Consider the following 23,704-nt stretch of genomic DNA (forward strand, 5'->3'; position numbering starts at 1 on the left):
TTCGCTAGTTCCAGTGGGGGACCAGCGTTGGGCCAGCAGCCAGACGAAGCTTTTACTGAAATCCAGGCTCCGCCAAAAACACCGATATTCCATTATTCCGTGCTATCTCGGCTAGAAAACTAACTGATATCGAATTGATTACTAGTTCCAGTGAACGCTGCAACGCCCGAACCAGGCTTCTTAGCATCGCCGTAGTACTTGAATCGATATCTTCCTGGCACAGCGTTCCCCGACGTATCCCACGTAAAGTCGACTTCGCTGTGTCCTAGGAGGGTGCTTGTGCGTCGCCACGTATACACGAGATACCAGTCCGCATCGTCGGCAACTTGGCTCCACGTCCCGTCTTGTCCCTGCTTCTCAACCGCCGCGAAAGTTCCCTCGAGGCGAAGATTATTCCGTGGATTCGCCCCCTGAAACTTGGCTTTGACAACGTCGCCACGTTTATACCTGGGTTGGGGCTGCGTTAAGACCTGGCCAAACTGTTTGAAAAGAGGTGCTGTGTCGTAAATCACAGGCAGCACGAAATTGAACGACTTCTTCCTATTATCTGGTGGCAACTTTCCTTGCTCTGGCTGTTCCGTGGCGTCGGGCTTCAAGTAATGCATATTGCTGACTGTGAGATTGATATAAGCGTCGAGTTCATGGCGGCCAAATATTGTTGAAGCGCCTTCATAACGCTGAACATCGTACTCCTCGGGCGTCGCGACGTAGTGCGCATAAGTATTGGCCGGGCTGCCCAGAACGACAATTGGGTCATCAACAAATGAAGTTGCCTGTTTCCCAACGGCTTCCTTCCACCGCCGGCCACTCATCGTGGTTACCTCACTGGGGCTCAGGATCATAACCAGTTGACCGACTCGAAACATCATGACATCCACGATGCTTGGTTCCCATTCATACGGATCTTTGAGCTCTCCTGCACTAAGAAATATGTGCTTGGGCTTTTGGCAGTCTGTTTGACGCTGGGATGGATTCTTGATGAGGTGCGTAAGAAAATCCCACTCGCGGTTGTGTGGTTTACCGTTGTCCCCTTGAATGAAGTCAAATTCGCCTCGGCCATCCGTCGTCCCAGCAGCAAAGGCGTACCCAAGTGCGGCAGGGCAAGTCATGGCAGCCTCCCCGTTCGGCAATGTGAATTGCCAATATTCCATATTGTGGAAGAAGTGAAACGACTTAACCGTAGGCCCCTGAACAGGAGTGGAAGATTTGGACATGGAAGTCTAGCGGACCAGGTCAGCGTGTTCCTTGGACAGGAAAGCCCATGGGAATGCACATTTATACTCACCAAAATCTCTTTCACACCCCTCAGTTGGCGAAGTGCAATCTCATGGCAGCTGCTTGCGCCTTGGTCTTGAACTTGCCAGTGAGGGCCACGGCCTTGGCATTTTGCAACAGTTCCATCTGCACATGTTGCAGTCTCAAAATCACACTGTTTGCCAGATCCGTCTTCACACCAAGCCCCCTCTGTATTGGGGGTGGCATCACCGAGGTTTGCTTGACTAAACGCTGCTACAAAATTGCTAGCAAATGCAGAATCTTCCCTCATCGCTTGTTCCGTCATCCATGCTGCCAGTCCTTTATTGTCGCCCGCAACATGGGTATTATTTCGGTAGAGCGATGTACCATGCACCGGAAACCAGTTCAGCAGTCCAGTTATTTTGTTATCCGACGCTCTGGTGAAGCGCAACAAAGTCATGGTTGTGTCGGTCGACGCACTATACCTGGCTCGTTCCTCGGCAGGGTTTTGTAAGTAGGACCATTGTGATCTATTTATGGAGGCATCCGTAATCTCAGTGGTGCCAACATCAAGGTATCCCTTGCGTACAAGATGTTAGCTGCCATACTAATAATTCTTTGGCATTGCGCAAGCTGGACACGACAGGATCAAAAAAGAACCATGGGCCCTGGATCCTCACCTCTTGGAGACTTTCGTGTGCTCGTTTGATGGACAGTACCGCGCCGTCAACAATGGGCTGATAGCTTTCTTTGGTGAAGCCCAAGCACGGAATTTGAGGAACCAGGTAGTTGTTCCAACCACCGGGCGCGGAATGGCTATGTGCTGCCGCAAGTGCAACATTGCTCTGGCCATAGACAGAATAAGGGGCTCCCATGCCTTTGAGTGCATCCAAAACCCCAAAGCGGATAGCCGTATCTCCGACCAGATTGTCAAGAACAACATAGACAATCCTGTCTTCGGGGTTGTTCACATCACCGATGATAAAAGCTCGGCTGAACAGCCTCTGGCGAATACCGCCGCCGACCTGCTCGAGGTTTGCATAGCCGGTAAGGATGATATCGGCCGCGGGCCCTGTGATGTCTGCTTTCCCAGTACCAATGAGGTACTTGTCCTGCGTCGAGTTTTTCTGAGAGCGAGCCGCAAATCGTGAATGAATTTTTGACCAGTCTGGGCCATGTGCCTCAGGGAATGAACCCGGCAGAGCAAGTACTCCGGGCACAGATGAGAGGAAGACAACAAACAGACCAAGAAGCCACGACAAAAACGATTGCGGCTCCATGGCTCTTAGGCTTATCGCGATCTTGTGCCCTGTATTCTCAGTCTTGCCTCCGTCAGCGAGTAGAGGGCTGGCAATTGGGGATTTAAAGATGCGGTATGACCATGACGGATGCCTTACAGCGAAAACAAACAACGGTAGTACACCATACGACGCGGTTCTTTTCTTAGCGGGACACGCTCGGCTTTATGGAGCGACTCATCCAATGTCTCGGAATAAATCTGCTAATGTACGATTTCGTCGTGATTGGCCATCGGCCCTCATTTGCCGTCAAGACATTCAAGGAGATCCGAGGCCTAGAGAAAGCTACCTTGGCGATCAGTCGTCAGGGGCATTAGAATTTCACCGACGTCCCGCGACATGGGTTTAGCCACGATTCAAGGACACGGACGAACCATACCGTCTGTTCCTGGTTTAGCGGACAATCATCATCTTGGCCGCCCGCGCCTTAGCCCATATCACACAGACCGTGCGCGCGTGCAGGGCCGAAGAACAATATCCGCACTGACGGCCAAGTGGGCCTGCCGGCGGTTGAGGCCATCATGGGCCCAAAATGGAAGCGGCTTACGATATTGACGGGCACCTGATTGGACAGCTCGTACCAGATTTCTACTTGAGGGAGGTCCCTATCTTATGTGCATCTGAACTATTAGATCTACACAAGATCTATGCCTAAATGATGGGATGGCCATGAACGACGTGGCTCGGTTACGGAAGCGAGGTACGCCCATCAACGGCATCGGTGCACCACATGAGTGTCGGCTCCACACCGAAAGGTCAACAACACATTGATCCGATAGCTTATCGCTCGGGTTCATTCTGATATGAGATATGTACAAAGTATCACACTACCAACTCATCAGCCCTCGACCTCACAAGTATCGCTCAATGGATGGTGAAGCGACCCCTCGGTTTCGCGTCCGACTGGGACAGCCCATTCATACACAATCCGCAATGTAATCAGACTCCTCCCACCGCCAGCCCCGACCTAGTTGGTAGCCCACCATATACTGGTTATCACCTGCACCTGCTGCAACTGCAATGGAACGGACTCTAGACTCGGCAGGGATGTCTTTGCACGATGCCGGCCATGGACCAAGACTACCCTCCTCGGTGGCCATGATCCTCCGTGCAACCCCCAGCACAAGATTGTTGTTCCACACGCCTTCTTGCAGAGGACGGGACGTCATGAGCCCGATAGCGCGTCTGCGAATCGTCGGGTCTCGGCATTTCGCAATTATCCCGTATAGCACCGGCACCGTACCGGAGTGCATGTGGAACTGAGGTGAACAACTTGCCTGATCATGCAGATCCATTGCTTTCTCGGCATAACCCAGCATGTCGGTGAAGGCGCCAATGTATCGATCCCAGAGGAGCTGGTCCGCTTGATCGCCAGCACAGCTGATGGCAATATCAACCGCGCAATACCTCGACTGTAGTTCCAGCAAAGCCACTGCTCTCTTGTTGGCTCGGGATGTGAGAGCAGCAGAGTTTAATGATTTGAATTCTTCAAATGCCGTAGACCATGCCGAGACTTTGCCCACGAGCCCCCTCATATCACACCTCTCGAATTGCAGGCGAATATCACTGAGTCCCTCTTGGGCGTCGGCCAGAGAAGCAAAGTCAAAGGAGCGCGACTGCTCGCTGGGCTGCAGAATGCTTGTTACAATGGCTGTTATGTCCGGATCCAAGTCTCTTATTAACTGCAACACCGCATCAGCTGCCAACCCCTGTGGCTTGCGCCTTGTTTCCTTACCATGTATATTTGAGCGATTATACGGCGCAGGAAGCGGTCAGCGAAGCCGAAAAAGGCACTGGCGTCTGAGCGTGGCTTTTCCCTTTGCTTTGCGCCATCATTATTGGCCAGTTGGTCTTTGTTTTGTTCTTGGAGAATTCTGTAACCCGCTTTGACAAGTTGCACTACCGTCGATATGTGTCCTTGCAATGCCTATGAGATGCGACCTCAGCTTACGGGCCTTGATATCGGCAACAACCGCCCGTACCTCGATGCAGATGAACAATATGCACGACATTAAATGAACATGCGCATTGTCTGCAGTCCTCAGCGATTTAAGTATCCCGCCAATCGACATGTTGTAGTGGCGCAGCGCAAATTGGTTCCGACTGGCCGGCTTTGGACTTGAGAAGGACTCGTGGTAGGACGATAACGCAACGAGCGAATGCCGGATACACTTTTCCGAATCGGCAACCTGCATCACATGCCGGGTCCAAAACTCATCCCGGAAAAAAGTCGTCATTTGAGAGACTGTCTTTTCATAAAAGTACCGCAAGGAGCGGGATTCCTCTCGGCGGACAGGCGACGGCACCACGGCGATGAATCTCGGCTCAGCGTTGGCCGGGAGCGGATCGTAGCCGTCGCAGATGCGGCCGCTGGCGGTACCTAATCCGTTGAAACCCGTGAGAAGGAGCACGTTGGGGAGCAGGGAGTCCGGACGAGGGCTAACATCTCTTGCATGCCGGGTGCGTCTCGTCGCATTTCACTCTGCGAGCTGCGTGCCAGAGTCAGCCGTCTACCGAGCCACTTGACGGAACATTGAAACTTCTGCCGGCCGCCTTACTCCTACGAAACTGCCAAATTAGCATGGCTCAATCCACACCGAGCGCTGAAGCAGAAACGGCATCCTGCACAAAGGACCACGGACACGCATTCATCCGCCACGGGAAAACTGACTTGCATGTTCGACACCCCGTACGGACCTTGGGCGCCTTTGCACGCCGACGCTGGCCAGGCTTGACTCTGGGCATTTGGGAGCAGGCAAAACCGCAAAAGTTGCGAATAATCACGTAAAAGAAAGGGACGAGTCCACCCGCTCCTGTCGTACGTACGAGCCTAAAAGGGGTACGCGACCGAGGATATATGTACAATGAAGAAGCTTGAATGGGCACAGCCAAACGGGCTGCGCCATGAGACGAGGACGAATCTGTCTACCCAAGAAGAGTATGGACGTACGATCCGGCCAATCACCTGGTTTACCGCGCTCCAGTTTCTCTGCCAGATCTGGCAACGACGCCACATCGGTTATCGGGACCGCGTTCAAAGTCGGAGGATTCGCGCGGAGAGATCAATTCCACAATATAAGCAGCCGTTGTCTTGGTATTCCCCGGATTTGAACACGTGTATATCGGCACGGAGGGGCCGAGGCACGAGGTTCCGGACATCAGGGACGTCCAGATGTTGTGTCGATACTTTGTTTGTGTTGAACTGGATGGGCGAGTGGGTTCAATGTTCGATTACCGACCGACGGGGTCGTCAAATGAGTGGAGGATTTTGCTGCTAAAAGGGGTACAGTGAGTGCTTGAAGATGGCTATCTAATCTACATTTCATTCATTTAATCTTTTTGATCCAACCATGTTATTGCTCATTTGCATACGTACCTGGTATAAAAATAAGCCCGTGCCGTCACTATCCTTGCCAACCCCGCCAGTTCTGTACCAGCCTCTCGGGAAGACGCCATGACTCTGAGACGAGATGTTGACAAGCTCAAGGCTGTGCTTTCCTGTCCAGACCACTCTTCAGGGAGTGAATAGCATCACAAGCCCACCCGAATAGGCATCAAGTAATTTAACTACCTACCGAGTAGATTGTCAGTCTTATCTGCTAGGCATCGTAAAAGCTGGGTCAGAGACCAAGTGCAGAGCAGAAGCCCACTGGTAGACATGCCAGCACGTGATCACCCACGTGTCCAACACCAATCTTGGGGCCTTGGGCCGGCGTCACCTCGCTTCAACTCATCAACATCCGGAAATCCGCCGACAATCAGCCTTCGCGACCTTCACCGTCGCGTGCGTCCAATTCTAACCGTGCCTTTGCCGGCCGGCCGTGTTGCTCTGCCCGAAAATGTCGGATTCTCCACCACCGTCACCGTCGCAGCACGCAACTGCCCATGCCTACGCCAGCAATGGCCTAGAGATCCTTCAAGCCGCCAGCGATGCTGCGCAGGCCATCCAGAACCCGCAAGCTCTTCAACATGCCGCAGCAGCAGTCGCAGCCGAAGCCGTGTCCCAGGTGTCCCAGGTGTCCCAGCAGCCTCAGGGCGTGGGCATGCCTGGGCTTGCTCCGGGTCCAGACATGACGCAGCAGCATCTGGTCGCCGGCACGGGAGGTGTCATGCGCGATCCGACCGTCAATCCAAAACTCACGCGTCTAAGGAGGGCGTGTGACATGTGCAGCATGCGCAAGGTGAAATGCGACGATAGCAACATTCCCTGCCGACCGTGTCGCGAGCTGGGCGTCGAATGCACATATGAACGAGAGACCAAGAGACGTGGCCCCCCGAACAAGCATGCCGAAGCGGCCAAGGCGGCGAAGCGGCAGCGCCTGGAGATGGCCGCAGTTGGCTTTCCCCCTGCGTCCCCTTCGCCTCAGACTGCTGCCAAGGCGTTGATGAACATTTCGTCGGATGGCATTCTCGATGCCGAGTCCATTGCGCCCATGCCCGTGCTGGAGCTTCTCGTGGACGACTTCTTCACCTATATACATCCCTTGGCGCCGTTTCCCCACGAGCCCACCTTTCGACAATCGTTTGCGAACCGTGAAGACCGAACGCGGCCCGAGTTTCTGGGATTGCTGGCCAGCATGGTTGGTGCCTTGGTCGCGTCTTTTCCGAGAAGCGCGAGGGAGCACCTCAAGGCGCAGCACAGCACGCATCTGTTCCCCAAGGCCATCGTTTTGGTGGAGAAATGCCGCGACATTGCGCTTCTTACGCGCGGTAGTAAATGGATCTTGAAGCAACCCAAGACGCTGGACGATGCTTGTACGAGCTACTTCCTCGGTTTGGCCGGGGCCTATACGCTGCAGTGGAATCCAGCACGCCATTTCCTAGCAGAGACGTTGATTTTGATGCGGGAACTGGGCTTTATGCGGCCAAAACACGCGGGAGATCTGCCAACCTTTGGCACGGATCCGTACTCGACCGAGCCGCTGCCGTTTAATCACGTCAAGGATCAGATCGGGAAGCGCCTGTTCTGGTGTCTCCTGTTGGGCATTAGGTAAGTGGTCGCGTCGAGTTTTGGCTCAAGCCATGACCGCATTATTGACGTTTGTAGGTCCATGACTCAATTGGGTATTACTGGGACGGATTTGGTCATTGCACCATCTACGCCAAGCTTACCTTATCCCTCGTATCCCGAGAATGTCGACGACATCTGCGTCCTGGCGAATGAGATTATCCACCAGGCTGAGGGGACCGTCACACTGCTGACAGGATTCCGATTTGGCATCGACATATACACGACGATGAATGGCGTCGTGAGCCTGGAGCTTGCGTATGGCATGAACACGTTGCCTTGGGCGGACCAGCGAATCCTTCTGCGGGATGGCTTGATGGCTGCAAAGGGAATCGTCGACAACCTTCCGCCAGAACTGCAGCTTTCAGCACAGGGTGAAGACGTGAATTCACTGGCGACGCTGGACGAATCGGGCCTGCAATACGTACCGCCTGTCTGGCCAAACGCCCAGCCGTCCCACGATGTCCGCAACGTCATCAAGACGCAACCAGCGCAGCGGCGTCGCTTACAGTACGAGATCCAAAAAGCCAACATCTTCATGTCTCAACTGGCGACGCGGTCGTACTTTGTAGAATTGTACTTTAACCTCCGAGACGTACACCTGGCTGACGAGCAAAATAACCCCGTGGAGGATCGCAGCGAGGAGGAACGAGCATTACAAGACGCAGACGACAAAGAGATTTTTGCTCTCATGGCCGCGGAACGGGAATTAATCGTGCAGAACCTCCTTGAGGTCCTGGGGTCCATCTCCCAGCGAAACATGGAACCCAACGGACTGTCGCTCATCAACAAGATCCGCCAGGTCGCATCGACGCTATTGAACGACTCGGCAGATCGCAAGGGGCCGGTGGCTATCAAGTCGGAAGAGGCCTTGTCTCAACTGATTGACATACTGATCAAGCTGGAGAAGACGGGTCCCGCGGCGGCGAGTCGCGCAGGCGATCCGAACCACATGACGGCAGAGGACGAGGAGGAGGAGCTGCGGCATTGGGCTGACTTGAGAGAGTATCAGCTGAGATTTGCGGCGAGTGGTGGCTATGCAGGCGTGGGAATCTGATGCACCTCGCCGAGACGAAGGCGTGTTTTTTTCTCCTCTTTGTCCCTTTTGATTTGCATCGTGGACAAGGATCCCAGTGCGATGGCACGAAAACCCTGCCATGAAAGCCACTTGATTCACTACAAGGCCACGCATGGTGCAAGGAGGGGGAGGGGGAGACCTTTTCAGCAGATGAAATTGTAACAACAGAAAAAGTATGGCCAGTAAGGCTACTCATGTAATGATGTGTACTATACCTACAAAAAGAATACCACTGCTCAAACCTCGTCGTCTTCCAGCCTAATGCATACCCGCTCCTAGCGCCACGAAATGACTCCGTACACAAAGGCAGCGCAAGCCAAGACTCTGCACGGCATCAGTTCCCCTGGTCCCCCCGCTTGGCCGAAGACGCAAAAGCATTCCGGACCCGAGTAAACGTCGAGCAAGGGGGCAGAGAGACGTACGTACCCCAAAGAAGACACCAAGACGATGAACAAGACGCCCGCGGGCCAGGAAAAGTTGACGGAGCGTGTAAAAATGTACAACAGCCCCGCGAAGCAGATGAGACAGGTAAACGTCAAAACGAAGTGGCACAGGATGCTGACGACCAGCGGCATGGTCGACGCGCCCGGGATGCCGAGGCGGTTGACGATGATGGTGGCCACGTCGAAGAGGAACGCGGCGAGGGCCTAGGCGCGACAACAACAGCACAAGTCAGCCCCGCACGTTTGCTTTTTCTGCTTCTTGGACGGCCGCACCACGGGAAAGGTCAGCTCGAGGACGCCCTCGCAGAGGGAGACGGCGTCGCCGGGCCTGCACAGGCGGTCCGACTTGATCCACCAGGCGTCGACGGCGATGATGACGCCCGGCAGGAGCGCCGAGACGCGCCGTATCGTGTTGTACACGTTGAGCGAGAGGTTGAGGGCCCTGCGCTCGGGGGTGCGCTCGTAGTCGTACGACGAGGAGGAGACGAACGATGATGATGTCGTGCACGAGGCCGACGACGAGGGCGGCGTGAGTGTGCTGGTTGTCCTCGAGAGGGTGGCGGGGGCGGAGGCGGAGGCGTCGCTCGTGTCCGCTGAGAGCATTATCGTATTGTATAGTCAGTATAATGAATCTTGCTTCCTTTCGTGGTTTAGTATTTATTATTATTTTTTTAATAAAAAGATGGCGGATAAATGAGCGTGGTGGGTGCAGAATCCAGATGCCCCTGTTCAATGTTGATGAGGGGCGAAATGGCGGCGCGATATGAGGCGTGGGAATGCGGTTGCCGCCTGCTTGAATTCCCCTCTTGCCGGTTTAAAGACACGATGGTGAGCCGGGGCGGAACACGCACACAGTTTTTTTTTTTCGCATGAAATGTCGCGATTTGCATAGTTGCTTGCGAGCTGGTGGTGCTGCGGCCTGCCTGGCGCCAACACGGGACGAGGCTGACGATCTGGACGTCTGCCGTGGCCGAGGTCCAAGATCCAACGATGCCTTGGAGGCAAAGTAGCCTGTTTCGCCGCCGATATGGACATGGCGCGTGCCGAGGGCGCTGGTGAAGAGCGGGAGGAGAGGGGTGAGCGGTGGGCATGTCCAGAGGAGCAGGTTGGCGAGCCAGAGGACGACCATGTTGTAGATGGGTGTATACCGCCGTTTCGGTGTGGAAGCGTTTGCCACGGTCATGGTGCTTGCAGTGTGTTGTTATGCTACAACGGAACGGTCGGTTGTTGTTCATCAAGGCTGGTCCCATGCGGGAAGGTCGACAAAACTACGCAGTGTCGCAGGACTTGTTGCGGTGCCGCCCATGCCCTGTTCGCGCGCAAGCCACTGCATTGAAGCAGAGTCAAACCAGACGCTTCATGGTCCATGACAAGTTCTGCCAGTCTCGCTCCACGAATGACAAACACCTCCCTACAATACGTAGCCTCACGCAACGAACAAGACACCCTCCAGGCTCCCACCACGCATTTCTGTGTAAACCACAACCACTTGCCTCTTTCGGCCATACAAGTCCGCGTCGCCAACGCCAAGTCGGCGCCCGCAAAGCTGATTGGCCGTGTCGCACCATCTGCTGTCACCGGGCCGAGATGCCAATGCCGTCATCTCCACAATCCTGCCCGTCAACCTCCCGAGGTGCCGATTGTTGCGCGGCGCTCAGTCCCAGCCTGCAGATGACATGGCTCGGCCTCCTAATCGCCCAAGCATCTCGACGACATGAGCGACGAAGCTACAGCAAGCCCAGACGGCAAGATCCAACAGCCATCCCGGCCAGCCGGTGCGTCTGCCTCGGCTCACACCGACGGTTGGAATTGCGGGGCCGAAGCAGCCTCATCCATCATCTGAAGCAGAGCCCGTCTCGAGTCTCGAGTCTCGACGACCCCCCCTCCCAACTTGACTGCTGCATCACTGCCCGAACCACCTCAGCCATCTAGCATCAATCCATCCCATCCACAAAGGTCCTACTCGAAAAAAAAAAAAGAGCCGTCACCATGGCCGACATGAAGGCATGGCAGCTCGCCACGCCCGGTGAGGTCCAAGACACACTCAAGCTCACGACCGTCGCGCGCCCAGCGCCGGCCCTCAAGCCTTCCGAGATCCAGGTCCGCGTCATCAGCGCGGCCATCAACCCAGCCGACCACAAAGTGCCAGCCATGGGCTTCGGCGCGCGGGCCATCCTCCCCTTCCCCAAGACGGTGGGCATGGACCTCAGCGGCGAAGTCGTCTCGGCAGGTAGCGCCGTGACAGACGTGCTCGTCGGCGACCGCGTCATGGCGCGCCTGTCGCCGCTGCGCCGCCCCGGCTCCCTATCCGAGTACGTGACGGTCCCGCGCGACGGGTACGCGCGGCTCTCGCGCACCGTGGACCCAGACGTGGCCGCCGCCGTAGGCACCGCCGGACTCACGGCCTACCAGAGCATCAAGCCGTACGTCCGGCCCGGCGACAAGGTCTTCATCAACGGCGGCTCCGGCGGCGTCGGCACCTTTGGCATCCAGATCGCCAAGCTGCTAGGCTGCCACGTCACCGTGTCGTGCTCGGCCGCCAAGGCCCCGCTGTGCCGCTCCCTCGGCGCCGACGACGTCACCGACTACACGGGCGCCGACGTCGTCGCCGAGCTCGTCGCCCGCGGGCGCGTCTTCAGCCTCATCGCCGACAATGTCGGCTGCGACCCGCCCGGCCTGTACGCCCGCGCCGCCGGCCGCGTCCTCCTCCCCGGGGGCGTCTTCGTCATCGTCGCCGCCGGTCGGCACATTGGCCACGCGGCCTCGGCCCTCGCCACCCTGCTCCGCCCGTCGTTCCTGGGCGGCGGCACCAACAAGGTCGTCTTGTACATGGCGTCGAATAACCGCGAAGACTGGGCCGCGCTGGCGCAGTGGGTCAACGAGGGCAAGCTGACGGCCGTCGTTGACAAGACGTTTGCCTTTGACCACGCCCGAGAGGCCTTTGAGCATCTGCAGACGGGCTCGGCGAGGGGCAAGGTTGTGCTTCATGTGTCGAGCAAGGACTGACGCGTCGTCAGCGTCCCAACGGTCAACCGGCCGCTTGGTAAGTGAGTGGCTGGGGCTGACAACGCAAGGCAAATCGAGTTGGTTAGTTTAGCGCTATGAAATCTAGTAATGACCCCTCATGACAGGGCTGTGTCCTTGTCCCTCCGTCTCATCATCTAGATGACGCCCCCAATGCCTGCATGTAGCAACGCACCATGTTGTCAAACCCCAGTCCTGCCGTCACTTCTTTGCATGGCTTCGACTGAGACCTTTGTGAATACGGCACAAGGGAGGAGTGCCATTGACAGCACCAGCTTGTCCGGTTCTCTAGCGTACATTGCTGCCTGAACTGTTGTTGGCAGCTTCAGTTCTCATGCTCACCATACTTTAAGAGCTATGGTTTCGTATTTCATTCTGGAAAAAACAAGAAATGGCCAAGTACCACGCAGTCTGCTCAAGCTACTGCTTCATTTCTACCTCAAGCTCTCAGCCATACACAACTACAACCCGCTACTAACCACGTCCACGGCCATGTCATCCCCCCCCCACTGGCACCCGGCAACAAAAATTTGAAATCTCAGCTGGGCCCTTGTTGCCTTTGTCCGTCGGAAATGGTAGTCATTTGCGTCACAATAGTTCAATATGTTCAGACATCAATCACATTGACACTATCCTATCCCGTCATCCAATCATCCATCCGTGAAAGAAAGTCGTTAGTTAAACGCCAGCATCCCAAACAAAATGCACAAAACACCACACAAACCCCTCCGAATTGGTATCAAACATCAGGGTATCACAAACAAACGCTAATCCATCCGGGAAAAAAAAAAGGTTCAGCCGGTCATTAGCTATCACGGCGACAAACGCCGCGGCACACAGCAGTCCGTTGATCCACCTCATAACGTGAGTCGTCGATATCTTCGTCTAAGCGCTGTCCCAGCCTCTCCGCCAATCGTGTATTACGGCCGCCTTTCAATTGACCATCTCATAACAGCCAGTGGGTATCTCATCACGTCATGATCCGATTTCAAGTTGCAATCCAAAGGGGAAAAAACACGTCTTTGTGAGGAAACTCGGGTACAACAAAAGGAAACATGTATGGTCCAAAGGGAGCAAGGTGTGTTAGCAAGAAAAAAGGCCATAGCGCGTGACACGCCCGGTAGGAAATAATAGACAAAGTCTGGAGTCGAAAGTGGAGAGGAGAAATCCACCAGTGCTGATTCTGGGAAGAAAAGTGACCAGCTGCTTTTCTAATAAGCTGTCGCTGTCGTTCCTTCGCTCGTCGCGACGGCCACAAGCGCCTCCAAGCGCCTGAGCGAGTCAGGATTTGCTTTTCCGTCCTGTTGTTGGGTCTGCGCCGGCTGTTCTCTGCCAGGAAAGCCGCTAAAACCGGTGAAGTTTGGGTGAACCATGCGATCAACATGGGCGCCGCGGGGATCCTGCATGACATGCTCGCCGTGTGCCTGCGATGGCGCAGGTCCGTGGTACCAGCCGTGCCTTTTATTCTCTCGCGGCGTTGCAATTGACGGCGCCGACATGGTGTATTGGTGAAGAGATCGACCACTATGCACAGAGGCTGGAAACTGTCGGGAAGGAGGTACCTGATCCTGAAACCGAACGCTTGGTTGATTGGCTTGCATCTGAACGCGTTCAGCTTGGGCTTGAACAGCCCTGTTAGCCTCCGAGGCCCAACTTCCGGCGCTATCACGAGGGGGCGTCTTGTGGCTAATATCTAGACGGTTTAATCCACGTTGCAGGCTGGCATCATACATGTTCAAATTGCGGCGTTCGTCAGGCTGAATCGTTTCACCTACTCCAGGCTGGAAAGATCGTCTATATGCCGTCTCAGAGTCTATGGCCATGGCCGAAGGACCATGTTGCTGCTGCGGCTGGGGTGGTGGTGGTGTCGGATGTCGGCGTGGAAGCGGGTCGAACGACTCAATGCCGGGAAGGCGCAGAGATGACTGAGAGCTTGACGGGTTTGCGATAGGTGGAGGAGGATTTGGTCCCACGTTCTGATTGACCCCGGCCAGTTGGTTCGACTGAGTCTGTGGCGGCTGGTTACCGTAATTTCGGCTGTCTGGGTGCCATGTGCGTCTCCTCCACGCGTCGTCGCCGGTGCTTGAGACAGAGTCTCGCCGAGTGGACCACCCAGATGTAGTCGACGTCGGAGACGGAACTAAACTCGAGCCCGCGGGCGAGAAGGCGGATGGGTGTGAGCTGTTCATGTGACCAGCACTGAATAAGGCACGCCCGGGAGCTGATTGGAAGGGATTTGCGCTGGATGGCACACTAAGCCGTCGGCCCGGCGTTCGGTTTCCTGAACTGTACATGCTTTGGGATCGTGAGTGGGATGACGTAGGCGAGGCCATTCCAGACATCCACCGCGGGCTGCTCTGTGCCGTTGAGAAGGTAGCAGACGTCGGGGTGCTGAAATCGCCAGGGGAAGGGGGTCGGTATGAAAACGTGCTGTCTGCGTTGCTTCGGTACGATTCAAGCGACATCCGAGACCGAGGATCCGCGGCCATGACCAGGGGTGGCGGTCGCCTCCTCACATCCATCTGAGGACCATAGCCCGAGCCAACAGAGCTGATGCTGGCAATGCTGGACGTGGACAGACTCTTGGAATGGCCGCGAACAGGCCCGCCCGCGCTGCCACCCGTTGATGCTCTGGCTCTGTTGCCTGCTTGCCGTACTCTCTCTGTAGTTCGCATTTGCCGCTGGAAGCGCGAACCTGTTGCCGCAAGTGAATCCGTCGGAATATCCTCGTTTACATGAACAGTCTGAGCATGCTGTCTCAAGTTGTCAAGCCGCGAGAAGCGGCGGGAGCAATGACATTGAAATGGGCGTTCCCCGGTGTGTTTTCTAAGACGGGTAGTTAGTACCTGTGCCACCATAATACCGAAAACCCTGCCAAGAATATAGTTGTGACGACAAAACAAACCTGATGTGTCGGGCCAAGTGTTCGCTTCTGGTGAAACTGAGATTGCATGGTGGATAGTCGGTACAATAGAATCGTTGAGACTTTTTCTTTTTATTTGATTTCGAGCCATCGGCACCTACACTGTCCCCATCGGAAATTGTACCGTCATCGCCACCGGCGCCAGTCTCTCCGTCGGAATCATCCATATCTACATCCATAGAATCTCTTCTGGACGACTTGGTAGAATGTTGCGAGTTTTCACGGCGTGGCATACCATCTGCTGATTCGGAGGCCTGTCCGGTAGGAGGGAACGGAGCGTTGGGCAGTGGTTTTTGATCGGAAACAGCAGAGCTGAATGTCGATCGAGTTGGCGTCTTCGAATCGTCGGGCAGAGTACGAGACTGTTGTGGTTGTGGTGGATGGTGCGATGCTGCACTCGGCCGGGGCGTGACGGATGAGGAAGAGCATGTCGTCATGGGCTCCTCCTTGATGGACTCGCCCAACAGCGACGAGTTCACCGGTCGGAACGCGCCTGCCATGATGGCGAGGTGCTCAAGAAATGGCCGTCGGGGCTATTGTGTGTTGGACTGATGTCGTCGGCGAGGATGCAGGTTGAGAAGCCGGCCAGACGGTCGTAACGTTGAGTGAGGGACGGGAGCGCTGCCCGTGCAAGGTAAGAAGGTCGAGGTGAAAGTTGAGTGGAGGGTCGTCCAGCGGATGGAGGGTATTGTTAAGCGGGCGACTGACGGTGGGTGAGGCTGAAGGAGCCTGGAGGAGCAGGGGAGGGGGTGACGAGGCGACGAGGGGGGGCGGCGCCGCAGACACTCGAGCACCGTCACAGATGGGGGTTGCAGTCCGGAGCTCTCAGTAGTAGTGTTTGATCCAGTGGGGTCTGCGCCGGTGCCCTTGGAGCGAGCTTAGCATGTAGTATAGAATGTCTCGTCTCGCTTGTTCCCTGTGTTGGTTTCAGACGAAAGCGTGCGATTTGCAACGGGTGCCGGATGATGCGGACCTGACGAGCATCAAGCCTGAAGTCTAAAAGTCGATGCTACGCCGGCCAAAAGCTTGCGAGCTTGTTGGCTGAGGAAAGCTTATCAAGGTTACAAAGTAAAAAAAAAAAAAAACCGATCTAGGCCCGCCGTTGTGGTGAGCCAGGACAGGACCAGTATTACTCCGTACTGGCGGCAGGAATATTGTTCAAGACAAATACGTGCGACTGCTTGCGACGGGGCTTGCTCGAGTCAAGCCACCGGGAGGTTGGAGGTTGCGGGGCAGAACTGAGTTGGAGTTGAGTTGATCAGGGTTCGTTTGGCACTTGGCTGCTCAAGCGTGAGGGTTGAAGACTGAACACGGATGGGCCTTTATCATGCCCATAAAGCAGCACAGAGGTCAATGAGCCTGCTAGTGACACCGACTGGGCAACACTCGTGGTGTGGATTGTGAGATTTGTGGGGGGGAGTGTGTGCGCGCGTGTCTGCTGTTGCCGTGATGCGCCGCAACGGGCTAACACTGGCCGGTGCCTGCAGGTACCACGTCGGCACAACAGGGCAGGTCGAGAATGAGCTATGCAATACGGTCCAGGAACACTGCCCTTCTGACAAAGAGAAGACGGACTGCCAAGGCCTCACAATACGCAGAGAGAGGCTGCTTGGCTCCGAGTATGTCTTGGATTTTTCCGCCCGGCCAAGAACGACGCCGAGGGCCGGGTGTCAGAAGCATGAGCGGTCGGCGCCTCTCAAAGGAAGATGAGCACCCATGCTGTTTGCGGAACGTTGCCTCGTGCGAAGACTGCCAACAGCCCAGGCTTGATGGGAACCACCACGGAGGAGGGGACCTCGCCGGGATGATGCTGCCTGGGGACTCGGGACCCAACATTCAACCCAGGGGAAACGAAGTCATGCGGCACGGTGACAGGGGCATGGGTGGAACAGGCGGAGGGACACAGCAACAAGGAGGACCATTCAACTTTGAACAACACCGCCCAGGGCGACATATGGCCACCTTGGACCAACCTGTGGCGACAGACAACCAGAGGGGACCACCCATAAGCAGGCGCAAAAAGGCAGCATCAGATCAGGGAGGCGTCTTGTGGATTCAAGCTTTGACAGCTCGCAAAATCGGCCGAATGATTGGAGGCTGCCGTGTGGCAATGGAAAGAAATGGGGCCGACGATTCCTTGTGGTGTGCTCAAGGACAGAACAGTTCTTCTTGATGCTGATTGCTTTTCCCGCCTCTGACGGATGTGGGAGAATAACTGCTAAACTTCAACATGTACCCGAGGCCTGATAAGGGCCATGTTTCGCCCTTGAGTGGAGTCCAGATCCAGCCTTGGGGGGGCCTTGGTCCAGTCCAGCTAACCAACCACCTTGTTTGAATGGCAAACAAATGAAGCTAGTGAAAGGTAAAAGCAAGGAGAGTCCTGCTTGTGTGCCTCGCTGAACAGTAGCGTGCCGTGCTTCCAGGTACTGTATCCGTGCTGCCGTGTGCCCGTGCTTCTCCTCTTCCGAGTATCGATGGATTCCAACCTCGTGGGCACGCTGTCGTGTCTCTGGTACAGTACATCCAGGATCTAATAATAAAGAAGCAAAGCGGACTAATAACCCTGCGCGACCCTGCAGCACCCGAAAGAAGCCTTTCCTCCTCTTCTCTGGGGTGACGCTTTGGCCAATCCACGCATCTAAACGAGAACGCAAGACATTTGCTGAAGCGAGACAGACTCCAAGGATAATGTGAGAGGCTCATAACTCGGACCGGCGACTGGGACAAGCCTTGTTTGCGTGGTGACTTAGGGGCTCTGCCAACTCAAGCTTGATGACTACGCGCCGTGCCTCTCCTGGTTTGGCTGCATCACCATCGACATGGTCTCTCGGTGGTTGGTGCCACCGAAATGGTGCAATCTTCTCCGCAGTGCGTATATCGTCAGCACTGCGGATTACGCAACACGACGTCACCCAATATGGCTCATCCCGCTGGCAAAGTAGATCTCGGAACACCAAGGTTGTCTACGGGCGGCCATTGCCGCAGTAGATATGAGCAAGCTTTCATGACCCAGCACGGAGGAAAGGTATAAGAGGCTAAACCTCCAGGACCGAGTGTCTCTTCTGGCAGGCTGGGCTAGCGGTAGTATTCTGATATTCTGCAATGGTGCCGCAACACTTGGGTGATATCCATGATGTTCGCAAGTACTATCTCAACTAAAAAATGCTCCGCCGAGGCCACCCGGCCGGCAGGCATCAGACCTGTGCAAGGTACAGACGTAAGGTACAGGTCATCCGCCCATCTTGGCGCGGGCGGGGTCCAGGTACACAGCGTCCAGTCAAGGCACTCTGTTTCCTGAACGCCCTTGGGTGTTGCTGGATTTCCCAATCAAGTGACCAGTTGTCACCGTTGGGCCAAGTAACGGTTACGACTTCTACAGGCAGTTGCTGTACCCACGGGAGTATCGGAAGTTCTTGTCGCCATGCTGGTCGCAAGCGGTATGTGGACAAAGCTGGCTGACTGCTTCCGGACGCTGTGGCATAATGACTGAGGATCGATCGATTATTGATTAGGCTCGCAATGAGACCCGTTTGTTGCCTCTTGATAGTTTTTTCTTGGCTCCGATTTCTTCTTATTTGTACCCTCGCGCTAATACCAAGGCCGACTTTCTCACTGTAGTATTCACAACTTAGACGGTTGCGAACCTGAGTGATAGTGCTAATGTCAACAGCACCGCCACGGTGCGCAGCGAGTTGGCGCCATTCAGCATTAATGGGGTGGTAACCTCTTCACCGGTCCACACTCTGTTGTCATATCGGCTCTTATTTGTCAGTTGCGTGTTCTCTGGACGCCTCCCTGCCATTCATGCGAGGGGTGACGGCCCAACAAAGCGCTGTGCCTCGCATCGTGGTGGAGCTCGAGATGCCCCCCCAGGCCCTGGTTTGATCTGATTGATGGCTTTGGCAACAACATATCGTGCCATTCGGGGCTGCAGAGAGGCACAGTACCCAGGCTGACAGAGCTTCATTACGGTGAAAGTCCGCCAGACCGCCTTACTTGAACTGTTCAATGGCAGGAGTTAGGCTTATTGGCGTTGTTTGTTATTGTATGAGGCCATTGGAATACAAGTTCCAGTAACCTTTATGTCAGCAGCTGTAAATGTGGTGTCTGGCAAAGCCGAGACCAGTACGCCAGCTTCGGGAGGGAATTAGACCATCGTGTAGCTATCCATCTCCCTCGCGCCCTAGCTCGAATCAGTGGTTGCGAGACGTTTTCAGAATGAAGAATGCGCCTTCCAGAGGGGTGAAAAAGTATCGATAACTACCCCGCGTACACTTGGAAGACGATTGATTGAGTGATGGCAAGAAGTGGCAAAATAGAGTGCACCCACATGCCTGTGAAGCTAATAAGAACTCGACCTTGCCTGGGTAGGGATGCCACACCGGGGTTGAAGCAATGGAGGGAGTGACCATCGAGACAAATAGTTCAGCCTTCTGTTGGACGCAGAGCCGCATGGTTTCCAACAGTGGTATTAGGGTTAAATAGCGGGTGGACGTGGATTTGTTGATGGCGTCAAGTATACCCACATTGTCAAGTGGGAGACGGGCGCAGTGTGCTTCTGGGATCGTAGTACCAACTAACGTACTCCGTAATAGTTACGAATTAAACGATGACGGATGGCGGGGTCTGTGTATGTATACTCAGAATCAGGCCAATGAACATGACCCAGAGACCACGAGTGAGCATGCAGTACTCCGTAGTCAAAGCGGATGGCTGGCTGATGTACATGCTGACATGTGTTAGGGACCAGTCGGCAACCTCGCTATCTTCTAGGATTGTGGAGATGCCGTCGATCAAAGAACTGGTCTGGTGGGCAACCAGGTCTGTACTCGGTAGCTGTTGGAGAATCGAGGCGGATCCATGGCGTGCCTGGGCCTGGCGGCGGGCCCCAGGGGAGACTGACTGCGGTGGTTTCGATCCAATTTGGAAGTTGTGTCACGATGCACAAGAAGTATTGGCAAGACGCTGTAAAACAAAGGAGCTGTCAGCTGTTGGTTGATTTTCATGGTAAATTGTAAAATATGTCGAACTGGGGAGTACGCCGTAGCAACCTTGTAGCCACGCGCAGCTGTGGTCATCCATGCTCCTGGGTTGAGAGACAAAACGAGTCGCGGAGACAGAACAACGTGCAGGTGGCCGCATCTGTTTGGACGTGTTAACAACTGTCTTAAACAGAGACCTGCTGATTTGAGGATGAACCATCCCGTCTGACATGTAACAATTTGCCGATTTGCACAACGTTGGGTGAGTGGAGAGCTCTCGCAAAAGCCAATGCTGGAATTTGAATTGCTCTTGTAGGACCGAAGGATCGAACATCAAACTCCAACCTACCGCGGCGACCAGCCGAAATCGGTCACGGTGATGGCTGAAGTCTGAGGAGAAGCGCCGCATGGATACTAGCATTGGTAGCTCGAAACTGCTCAACTAGAAGACGTGCAGCGGACAAATTCTCTTGGATCGTCGATGAGGCACACAGACTCGCAGTAAACGAAAAGCCAAAAATCAAGGTGGCGGATATCTCACGCCTGAGGCTAGTCCGAAGGGCAGAAGGAAGGAGCGATGAAGGTCCCACCGTGACGCGACGTCTTGCGACTGTTACTCGTGATGCTTGACGTGTAGCCACTAGAGCTCATCACCAAACACCGTCACATTTTCAGCTCCAGACGCGATTGCCATGTCAACTTTATCACACACCATCTCAGAGCTTTCCAACGTCAGAATTGCATATTGCTTCTTGAGCTCCAGCCTTGCATATTATGCCGCTACCCAGACCCTGCTACGCCTCCACCTCGGTCTGCAAGATCAGGGCCCTTGTCACCGAGACGTGGGATGCATTTTTTATCGGTAGATACTGGATCAGAGCAGGCATCGTTGGGATGGTGGGTAATGTGCATGCTGCATGTAAATGTGGTGATACGTCGTGCAATGTCATCCTGGTTGGAAGCAATTGACAGGTTGGGCGTCTGCTTGGGAAACCATGATGTTGCAGTCTCCGAGATTGTGGACAGGGTTGGGACAAAGGACGATATTCCTCTTCATGCTAGATTGCATTAGTGCGAGGTTAGCAGGAAGCGTATAATGGCATTCACTTGCGTATATCTCGGCTTATTGAACTACATCCAAGACGGAAAGGATATCTATTGGCCACTATACTACCCACGCTGCGTAATCAAAAAACCATACAAAGAATACGTAAGTCGTCACAAGTGATTTAAACATGTCCCATTCGTAACTATGCCACCCACCGTGCAGTAACAACACCGACCATGGACATGGACTCATGATAACTCCAATGATGTTTCAACAGCCACGCCAGGTCGCTATTGGACGCTGTTAAATATCCAACATGCTCCTCACCTGCTGTGGTTCCGCATTGATGCTCAATGTTGTAGATGTACTATTCGTCCTCTGTGCTGACAAGGGTCTCTGCGTCTCCGATTCTCCCCTTTGCCTGTCGTTGTATGGTGGTGGCGGCCCGTCCTCCATGAGCTCAGTCGCTCTCCTGGCTCGCTCCATAGCAAGTTCTTGGCTGGGGAACAAGACGGTTGCGGCGCTTTGCATAAGTCTCTCTGCATGACGGCGATCGTTCTTACCCAGGTACGGGTTAGCCAACGGGTCGTCGGTAGCCGAAGTTGTCTTGCCGAGGCTGTGAATCCCAGCTCTATCAACACGCGGGTTGTGAGGGTCATCTCGAAGACTGCTGAGCTCAATGCCGTCGTTGTTGATGGCAGAACGCTCGGCTTCGAGACGGGCATCTCTTTCAGCATCATTTTCGACTCGTCGGCCAATCCCCCGCTCGCCGCCGACTTCATTGACATTTTGGTCAATCTTGTCTCTCATCGTGCGGAGGTGATCACCTCGCACACGTCTCCACCACGCCGGTTTATGGACTACGCCGAGTTCACGATCCACAATATCTCCGCGTTCCCTTCGCTGCCTGATGAGTTCCTTGTCCTCGTTGGGCGAGGCGTATCCGTACACAATCTGTATGTATATGATGAGCAGGGAAGGGCCGTAACCCCAAGCCATGATGATTGGTATGTTTCCGTCCGCCTTGATGAGTGAAAAGTCCCAGATGAACGATATCACTGCTTGATAAGCAATCAATGCAAGCGCCAAGGGCATGGTGAGCATAAATCGAAGAGGGACGGCTTGAATGAATCCGAGTGCTCTGTTGAATATGCCGCGGTGACGAGGTTTGTAGTGCCGGATGGAGTGTCGCAAGGAAAATAGAATGGTGAGCCATGAGATGACGAGACAGAACGCTCCAACCTTGAAGCGCACACTCGTAGCATTGGGAACGGCCACGGCGTTTGTCTGTTCGACTGAATGCTGGGACTTGACAAAGTTCCAACTCCTGGGAACAACCATGAAGAAATTCTAGAGTAGCGATCAGTAAATGTGTATTTGAACAGTTTCCCGAAACAATATCACACTTACCATCCAAAACCAAAAATAGAACCATAAAGGCAGCCAAAATTCAAGCTTAGCCCGTCTATCATCCTCACGATACACAAAAGGGTTTGGATCAATAAACTGTCTCTCCAGCCAGCTCCCCCAGTGCCGCACAGATTCCCATACCAGAGCGACAGTTCCCATACACATGAGGAACCAGAAGAAGACGCAAAGGATAATTGGCAGATCCTGGAGATAGTATCGTTCAATTTCGACATTGGAAAAGAGGCTGACAAGGGCACAGGCAGCGACAAGGCATGCCCAGTACCATTGCCATCTTCGACCGATGGGGTAGAAACGTTTTGTGGTGCGGAGATACAATGCGCCATGCTTGGCTAGCGCAACGAGAGTGAGGACAATGGAAAGAGCGTAAAAAACACCAAGACCAATGCCGGCGTAGCCGCGTTTACCAATGGGGTTGATGGAGCTGTAACATGTTGTCGCGTTGAGGAAGCTGCCGTTGGCCCGTACCAATACTGGCGAGTAAGGCGCAAATACGAGGTAACAATCGGATATGTTGGACAATGTGTTGTTGCCCGGGTAAAAGGTATAATTGTTGTTATCGAGGGCTGTAGCGTTGAAGTGAATATTGCCAATGACGGTATCACTGCTGTTGTCGCCGGGCGGGAAGCTTGCGTCTCGTCGGAACAAGAGATCGCGAGCGTCGAAGACGTCGAAGTGGATCATGTTGACGATTGTTTGCTAGAGATGCAGCTACACGACAATTGTCGGATCGCACTCGCGCACCCTTCGAGGGCCGGGCCGTGTTTGATGGACGTTGTCGACGAGAATTGTGATTATAAGCTGGGCATTGAAGTATTCGCGCGCTGCAGAAGAATTTCCGGAAGCGGTTCGCAACGACGACAAGAAGACTGACTGGCTGGCACTCAGCAACAACAGCAACACGCCAAGTCAGAAACAAAGCAAAACCGCCGGGGGAGAGGACAGACGGGGGAGATGAGCTGAGAGGGTTGAAAAAAAAAAACATGAGGAAGACGCGGAAGTTTTTCGACTACGGAACGCACGGCGAAGGCTGGTGTGGCCGAGAGAGCCGCGACACACACAGTGCGATGGGGACGATGTGGAGTGCCACTTGGGTATGCGGACCACCAAGGCACAGTGCTGATTGAAATTGTTTCACACAGGCCGATGACGCTCCCCCATGTTGCGGGCCGCCATCCAAGTCCATCCGAGCAGCTTGGCCGTTGGTTACATATGGGCTACATTTCAGTGGGTTGC

At 54.6% G+C, this 23,704-nt stretch overlaps 7 protein-coding genes across 7 annotated transcripts; 2 read left to right on the forward strand and 5 right to left on the reverse strand.

The window, feature by feature from the left end:
- Positions 1-119: 119 nt before the first annotated feature.
- On the reverse strand, positions 120-2,516 carry MAA_09906 (neutral ceramidase precursor; the record flags this gene model as incomplete). The annotated part of the gene is made up of 3 exons (XM_007827904.2): positions 120-1,220; positions 1,286-1,816; positions 1,917-2,516. 3 exons carry the CDS (start codon positions 2,514-2,516, stop codon positions 120-122), a joined length of 2,232 nt encoding a protein of 743 aa, XP_007826095.2.
- Positions 2,517-3,451: 935 nt separating this feature from the next.
- MAA_11633 (nwd1) lies at positions 3,452-5,279 on the reverse strand (the record flags this gene model as incomplete). Its single annotated transcript, XM_011412548.1, has 4 exons — positions 3,452-4,216; positions 4,270-4,433; positions 4,486-4,973; positions 5,206-5,279. The coding sequence occupies 4 exons, from the start codon at positions 5,277-5,279 to the stop codon at positions 3,452-3,454; spliced, it is 1,491 nt and encodes a 496-aa protein (XP_011410850.1).
- Positions 5,280-6,373: 1,094 nt separating this feature from the next.
- On the forward strand, positions 6,374-8,599 carry MAA_09907 (Fungal transcriptional regulatory protein; the record flags this gene model as incomplete). Its single annotated transcript, XM_007827905.1, has 2 exons — positions 6,374-7,524; positions 7,582-8,599. The coding sequence occupies 2 exons, from the start codon at positions 6,374-6,376 to the stop codon at positions 8,597-8,599; spliced, it is 2,169 nt and encodes a 722-aa protein (XP_007826096.1).
- Positions 8,600-8,895: 296 nt separating this feature from the next.
- On the reverse strand, positions 8,896-9,666 carry MAA_11634 (F-box domain-containing protein; the record flags this gene model as incomplete). The annotated part of the gene is made up of 3 exons (XM_011412549.1): positions 8,896-8,944; positions 9,047-9,267; positions 9,337-9,666. 3 exons carry the CDS (start codon positions 9,664-9,666, stop codon positions 8,896-8,898), a joined length of 600 nt encoding a protein of 199 aa, XP_011410851.1.
- A 1,386-nt stretch (positions 9,667-11,052) lies between these two features.
- On the forward strand, positions 11,053-12,069 carry MAA_09908 (Alcohol dehydrogenase superfamily, zinc-type; the record flags this gene model as incomplete). The annotated part of the gene is made up of 1 exon (XM_007827906.2): positions 11,053-12,069. One exon carries the CDS (start codon positions 11,053-11,055, stop codon positions 12,067-12,069), a length of 1,017 nt encoding a protein of 338 aa, XP_007826097.2.
- Positions 12,070-13,298: 1,229 nt separating this feature from the next.
- Positions 13,299-15,510, reverse strand: MAA_09909 (C2H2 transcription factor; the record flags this gene model as incomplete). The annotated part of the gene is made up of 2 exons (XM_007827907.2): positions 13,299-14,913; positions 14,993-15,510. 2 exons carry the CDS (start codon positions 15,508-15,510, stop codon positions 13,299-13,301), a joined length of 2,133 nt encoding a protein of 710 aa, XP_007826098.2.
- Positions 15,511-21,343: 5,833 nt separating this feature from the next.
- Positions 21,344-23,152, reverse strand: MAA_09910 (uncharacterized protein; the record flags this gene model as incomplete). Its single annotated transcript, XM_007827908.1, has 2 exons — positions 21,344-22,390; positions 22,451-23,152. The coding sequence occupies 2 exons, from the start codon at positions 23,150-23,152 to the stop codon at positions 21,344-21,346; spliced, it is 1,749 nt and encodes a 582-aa protein (XP_007826099.1).
- Positions 23,153-23,704: the final 552 nt, after the last annotated feature.

This window comes from Metarhizium robertsii (genome assembly GCF_000187425.2).
Source record: "Metarhizium robertsii ARSEF 23 chromosome Unknown MAA_Scf_11, whole genome shotgun sequence".
Classification (NCBI taxonomy): Eukaryota; Fungi; Ascomycota; class Sordariomycetes; order Hypocreales; family Clavicipitaceae; genus Metarhizium; species Metarhizium robertsii.